A 7,400-nucleotide genomic window follows, 5' to 3' on the forward strand; every position below is an offset into this window, starting at 1 on the left:
TCTCTTTGATTAAATAAAAAGAGAAATCAATTCATGATATGCCTTTTTGTTTACAGTATTTCCTTTTAACTAAAACTTTGGACACTTTTTATGGATTACTGTTTAACAACTTGGAAATTGAACCTGCGATTTTTAAAAGTTATGTAAGATTACAAAAAGGGAGACATTTCAAGCAATAAATGATTATTTTAATAATCCTGTCTTTGTTATATGAGTGAAACTAGAGGCATGGGATATTTCAAGTTTAATTTTCTGAATTCTTCAAATTCTAAGTTTTCCCTTGTTAAAATAAATTTTCTTCTGTCCAGATTAAAATTCCAGGTAATAAGTAGTTGAGAATGTTTTATTTTTAACCTGACGCAGTAACTTGGTATGAGGTTGCAGTTAGAAATAAAATTGAATTCAGGGATTGCTAATTTGCAATTTAGCATTGCCTTGGCTGTAATTCAGTTGTGATCCTGTTACGCCATTTGGTGGGACTGGAGATGAGTGGGCAGTATTTATTTAAAAAATTTTTTCTCATGCTCATCATTTTTGGGATCTAGGCCATTCTGGAGCCCCTGGTATTGCTAGTGTCTCCTTGGACTTTCTTGAAAAATGTATTCTTAGGTTGGGAACAATCCAAATGGCTGTTATGGTTTAGAACAGTCTAGGGGTGGACAGGTGAGTATTACTGTGGTTAATAGAACTCATTCTAGTTTATGTTCTCTTGACATTGATAAGACTACAGCAGTGTTTTTCAAACTCTAGTGTGCATCAGAATCACTTCAAGGGCTTGTTAAAACAGCTTACTGGGCCCCACCCCAGAGTTTCTGATTTTGTGGGCCTGGAGTGGAGGCCCAGGAATTTGCATTTCTAATATGCTGTTATATAAGGGTGATACTATTGGTCTGGCACCACACTTTGAGAACCAGTAGGCTATGGTATCAACTCATACGCTGGATCAACCAAGAACTATGTCTTTTTGAATCTGCCATAGATATCTTAGACTCAGAGTTATGGTATGGGATTATGACAAATTCTGATCCATTGATAAATTCCTGTTTGCTTTCTCCTCCCCTTTCCATACTGTAGATTTCTTGTGGGCAGGAACTGTGTCATGTTTGTCTTTATATCCAGTCTCTGGTCCCCTGGTTGTACATATTAGGTAGTTGGTAAATGTATATTGAGTGCGAGTGTAAGTGTGAACTGTGGGAATGGCATAGGCATGTCCTTCCAGCTCCACTACTTCTTTGATATACACTCTATGTGTCTATTGGACTGTTCAATTAGGTTTGAATTAAACTAAAAGGAAATGTAAAGATATTAAGAACTGCACCTTTATTTAAATTGTGCCCCACATATACAATTCTACTTTTAAAAATTATTTCTGAATTTGGTTTTATCACTCCTATGCAAGCTTTTCTGTTGTTTACTTGGGCAAATTGTTTAATGTCTCTGTATCTCAGATTGCTCATGTGTAAAATGGGGGCAGTAGTAATACTCACTTTAGAGTGCTGAATATTAAGTGAGTTAATAACATGTAAAGGTCTTAGTGTATGGTAAGTGCTATAGATGTGCTGGCTATGGTAATTATGGTATGGGTATTTATCCACAAATAATATTGATTTTCAAGCTTTCCTTAATTATTTTTAAAGAGAGCTTTTTAAATTTTTAAATTATTGGGATTAAAATGAAACATTTTGAACTAGACCGTGTTGCTTATTGGTAAGCCATTTGGTATGACTTAACCAAAGTGCTAGCAGAATGATATTAAGGGCTGAGTAGAGTAGAAGAAAACCATCTCACTGTGAGTGGAAGGGGTAGGATATCTCATCTTTAAATGAATATCAAGGTTGAATGTTTTAGAAAAACCTCTGTTTTTTGCTGTGAAATCTATAATGAAGATACAGTCACTATATATTGTACATTCTAATCAACTTTCTTTGGGACTACTTTTCTGCTCTTTCAGAGTATAACCTGGCTTTTGAGATAATACATACTTGCACATCTAACAGGGAAATGGTCATGTGATTTGATTTTTTAAAATAATGAAATTATTACATACTCAACAGTACATAACACATATATGTACAGTTTAACAAATGGTTAAAAAGTGAACACCATGTAACTCCACCTAGGTCAAAAAATTTAGCATTGCTGCATCTCAGAAGTCTACCAAAGTTCCTTTCTTAGTGTAGTTCCCACCCTCTATTCTATGTTACCACCATTTGCCTTTTATAATAGTTATTTCCTTGCTTTAATTTATAATTTTTACTGTAAATTAAAGTTTTTACTACAGATATATCTGGAAGCAATATTGATTGCATAATTTTATATTTAAAGTTCAAAAGTATGAACTTTTGTGACTTGCTTTGTTTGCTCTACATTGTGCTTGTCATTTTTATTACATGTGGCTGTAGTCCATTTACTCCATTGTGAATATACTGTAGTTTATTTTACTGTAGGTAGATAGGTAGAGTTGTTATACTGCTATGAATGTTCTTGTTTGTACATTCTGGTATTATGTGTATAGATTTCTCTTTGTAGTGCAGTTGGTTGGTCATAGGGAATGTGTAATTTCAACTTAAAGTCATACTGATTTCCAAAATAATTATATGTAACCAGTAAATTTTCCAATTTACCGTCAGGATTTTATAGCTCCTTTTGTTTCATATCCTTACCAGTACTTGGTATTGTCAAAATTTAAAAATGTTTGCCAGTCTTATGGCATCTCATGACTTTAGTTTACATTTCCATGATTACTCATGAGTTTGAATACCTTTTCAGGACTAATGGCATTACTTTGCCTTTACAAGGGAAGGTGGATGTGTCACAGTGCTCCACGTATAGAACCAGGGACCCAAGTTAGCAGGGCAGCTCTGCTCTCTGAGTCATGGGCCCCACTGTTGCTCTAGATATCCTCATTTCCAGCACATTGGGAGGGAAAAACATGGATGTGTGCCCTTGAGAAGCTTTAAGGCACAAAAGCACTTATGCTTACATTCCGTTGGCCAGAACTTGGTCACATGGCTCTAACTAGCCTCAAGAGTGATGTAAGATGTGCTGTTAGAGTGGAACCAGGGAGAATATTGAGCATTTCTGGGAATTAAGGTAATTTATATCCAAAAGAAAAAAGTTGAAAAATCAGCCAATTATCCAGGATTTATTGACCCTATTGGAATGGACTTTTTCTTAAAATAGTTGCTGGGGAAAGGGGAGATAGAGTATGACTAAAATATAAATATATAATTGTTTTATTTTGGTTTTATTTTAGCTTCCTTGTGGTCACAGATGCAAAGAAATGTGCCATCCTGGTGAATGTCCCTTTAATTGCAACCAAAAGGTGAAACTTAGATGTCCTTGTAAAAGAATTAAAAAGGTATATATTTTAAGTTATTGAAAATTCTTTTCTGTGTACATTTTTGTTGGTTTTGTTGTTTTGTGGGGGGTTTTTTGGCAGGGATGGGGAGTCTGTATTTTGGTAGTTCTTTGACTTTATTTTTTTGACTGAATTTTAAGGTCTTATTTCTTAGAATCTTTTTATTATTGGCATATCTATTTCTGCAAGTGCTTATTTTAAAAATCAGCTTTGTTTGGCAATTTAGTTTTCTGCAATTTAATAGTAAAAGGATTATTTTATATTGGAACTGAGTTCAGTGCCCTTTTTTGGATAGAATCAGTGTGTTCTAGATTTGAGGTCTTTGCACAAGATGCACAATGTAATAAAAAAGTAAGTTTCATGATTTAAGAAATGGTCTGGAATTAACCTTTGTTGCCCTTATTTATGACATTTTTTTACCGTCAGTATTATGTTGTGAACATGTTGCCTTAAAAAGACCTCACATACACGTAGCCTTATAAAATTATACAATAACGTTCAAATTTGGAGAGAGTTAATTTTAAGATAAAATACTGGTAATGAAGGAGTAAAAGGGCAAAAGCTAATGATTGGAAAGCTCAGTGGAAGCAAACTACATACCATTTAGCAAAACTTAGGATTGAAGAATCTCACTGAACTCTTAAAGGTCAGTTCTTTTCCTTGACTTCCCTATTGACACTGTTGACTCCTTTGAAGATTCTTCTTTCTTGACTTCTGATTTTCCCTTTCTCAGTTATAGTTGTAATGCCTTTTTTGCCTTCATATTCTTATGGTTGTTCCCTAAAGCTACTCTCCTTTCTCTTTCAATTCACTCATTTATTCATCCATTCAGCAAATATTTATTGAAAATGTGTAGCTTTTATTGAGGACCTTTACTTTTCATTTACTTTTATAGCTCCTACTATGTAATTTCCTGGATTCAGGTAACTTCTGAATTTAAATTTATAGGCCTGAGCTTTTCTGGAGTTGGAACCCTAAGTGTTAGATATTTAAATGGACCACCTTTATATGAAAATCAGTACTCAGTCAAATCACTTTTAGTCTGAAATGTCTCTCAAGTTTTCTCTGAAATCTCATCTTACTGTCTGAGTGCAGTTTGCCACCCATTAGAACTCTGGCAGCAGATTATGCTTGGACTTTGAAAACAGCTTCATAACAGATTTCCTTACACCTTCCTAATTGTAATACTTCCAATGTAAGTTCGTCATGGTTCTTCATCACTTGGGAAAAAATATGCACTTTATAAGGAAGGTGTACGTATAGAGAGACTTGGCATAAAGGAGGATCTATGATATTACCTTTGCCTGCTTGTCCAGTCTCATCCCCTGGCAGTCATCTCTGTGAATCCATTACTTAAGTGCCCTAACACATCTGCTATTTCCCCTTTCATCTGTGGCCACATATTTGTTTTTTTCCTTTACTGCTCTGCTTACTAGAATCCTGTTAATACTCAGGGCAAGCATTTCCTTGTTTAGGAAGGCTTCCTTCCTCTGCCTCCTTTGGGAAGACTTAGGTGCTCCTTCCTCTTGGCTTTCTTTGTACTTTGTGCTAGGTTCATGACTAAGAGCTTTGTGATTCCAGGGACATGTGTAACCTTGTTTCCTCATCTGTAAAATAGTTTATACATAGGCTTATTGAAAGGAATGAAAGAGATAATGCTTATATAGCATTTAGCACAATGACTGCTATATTTAATAAATAGTAGCAGCTATAATTATTATTAATTTAGCATTTACCATATTAATTTTTTCCTTGTTGTATCCCCTGTCCCTAATACAGTGCTTTTCATGTAACAGGTACTCTATAAGTACCTTTTGAATGAGAAAAGATACGATGATCCTTCTTCCAGGCTGATAGACTTCATGTCCACAAACATGCAGTATTTATTTTTGTCTCTAATGTTTGTCCATGTTATTTTTCCTTTGTCTGGACTGTCCTTGGATGACAAGACTGTGTTTATCACCAACCTCAGCCAAAATTCTGTGCTATAAAGTGCTTCATTAAAGTATATGTACTTTGCTCAGGATTTGATGATCTCATTTCCTAACTCTGGTAGATATGAACTAAAAAACTAGTGTCTGAGGGTGTGGTGGGAAAAGAGCAACTGGTACAAATAGGTACACTTAAAGCAAAAGTGACATCTGGCAGCAAAAAATATGGAATGAATAAAAGGCAGATATAAGATCTCCAAAAGCAATGTCTAAGACTATTTAAAATAAGGACCACTTATTTTATTACAGAATAGTACACAAATTGATCATAGTATTGATGTCACCTCATCAATAAAAGAGTAGATTAGTTTTTTATTATTCCATTAAGGAGGCAGTGAAGTACAGATATAAGCTTTAGAATGATTTTCATCTAAACATTTTTTAAAAAGATAAAATGGTTGAGAGAAAAATTTTTAGCTCTCCAGAAAACTCGAGAACTGCACTGAGTTGGTAGCCACCAGCCACATATGGCTATTTAAATTAGAATTTTAATGAATCAGCATTAAATAATATATGACATTCAGTTCCTCAATTTCAGTAGCCATGCTTTGAGTGCTCAGGCACCATGTGTGGTAAGTGCTACCCTTGTGAGTAGTGCACGTTTAGAACATTTCCATCATTTCAGAAAGCTGTGTTGGATGGCACTACTCTAGTACCTCCCTGGAAGCTTTAGAAGAATAACAAGAAAAGATAAAGAAAAATAAAGACTAAAAATGAAATTGAAGCTAAGTTGGTAGTAGTGTTTAGTAAATGATTATTAAATGGATGGTTTTAATTTTATGGTATTCACTTTTTTTGCAGTTAAGAGATAGAGAATAATCACTGTTTGAACTAAGACATTTAATGCATGCAACCATGTCATTATTAAATATTAACACGACTTAAATAGTATGCATAATCTTAAGCTGCTAGAGAAATTTTGCTTTTTTATGGCATACAGTTACAACTTTGAGGGAAAATCTTTTAAAATCAAATTTTTAAAAACTTTATTTGTAGGAATTGCAGTGCAACAAAGTACGTGAAAATCAGATTTCCATAGAATGTGACATAACATGCAAGGAAATGAAGCGGAAAGCATCTGAGGTAATGTCAGGTTAAATGTCATTTTTAATGTGTTAGCAGCCTTTCCCTACTTATTTTGTGCATTAATTTATGTGCTTATTATGAACAACTCGAAATCTCATCCTTTTTTGTTTTTGTGATAAAAGCCTAGTTTGTTGGCCTATTTTGAACCCTCAGGTGTGCTTTTTATGGTCTGGTGTGTACTAGATTTTTCCATCCTCTGTACCAGTTAGTGTATGTGCTCTGGAACATAGTTATTCATCCTAATGTTAGTGTAAGCCTCCTGAAAATTATGTTAAAATAATACAAAAATAAGGTTTTGGGATTCTTTGCTGTTTGGGTTACTTCTAGCATCACTGTTTCTGTCCATCAACGCAATCAAGGAGTAGGCTCTTGGTTTTGTTTGAAACTAAGGATTCCCTTCCAGAGAGGGCATTTTAGGAAAATGGTCAGTTTCAACTCTAGGCAAAGAGTGGTATTCAATTATTTATTACAGAGTCTTAGTATGGTAACTTAAGAGAAAAAGTCCGGTTTTAAAGTATTTCAGTTTACAGTGTTGTAACTCTTTGAACTGTGATCTAATATCTCTTATAGTTGTTAAGCTGAAATGTTTATATAAGGTATAACAACCTACCTCCCCTTACCCCCTGTCTGTTAGATAGTACCTTGGTAACACTTCTCTGTATATAACATTTACGTTTCTTTAAATAATTTTCAATTTAAAGCTCCCAGAAGTTGTTATGGGTTAGTGGAGCCTGGGAGGAAAGATGTTAAAATTCTATGTAAAATTTGATGATTACAATGTTAATTTACTTTTAAATGTCTATAAACAGATAAAAGAAGCAGAAGCCAAAGCTGCTCTTGAAGAGGAAAAACGAAGACAACAGGTAACTAAACAAAAAATACCCAAACTTCTGTCTCTTTGCATCATCGTTAGTTTTTTTTTTTTTTTTTTTTTTTTTTTTTTTTTGGTTTTTTTTTTTTTT

The 7,400-nt window shown here is 34.1% G+C and overlaps 1 protein-coding gene across 4 annotated transcripts in view; it reads left to right on the plus strand.

Annotated features, from left to right (window-relative positions):
- The window catches only part of NFXL1 (nuclear transcription factor, X-box binding like 1), a 53,615-nt gene that overhangs the window by 41,809 nt on the left and 4,406 nt on the right, over window positions 1–7,400 (plus strand). For all 4 annotated transcript variants that reach the window (XM_027103037.1, XM_027103034.1, XM_027103035.1 and 1 more), the window contains 3 exons: window positions 3,257–3,361; window positions 6,349–6,435; window positions 7,248–7,301. In XM_027103037.1, the coding sequence (XP_026958838.1) occupies window positions 3,257–3,361; window positions 6,349–6,435; window positions 7,248–7,301 (246 nt within the window). The remainder of the gene's footprint in view (window positions 1–3,256; window positions 3,362–6,348; window positions 6,436–7,247; window positions 7,302–7,400) is intronic.

The sequence above is a fragment of the Aethalodelphis obliquidens genome, unplaced genomic scaffold, assembly GCF_003676395.1.
Source record: "Aethalodelphis obliquidens isolate GAN/ISIS:26980383/991018 unplaced genomic scaffold, ASM367639v1 scaffold6, whole genome shotgun sequence".
NCBI classification, from domain to species: domain Eukaryota; kingdom Metazoa; phylum Chordata; class Mammalia; order Artiodactyla; family Delphinidae; genus Aethalodelphis; species Aethalodelphis obliquidens.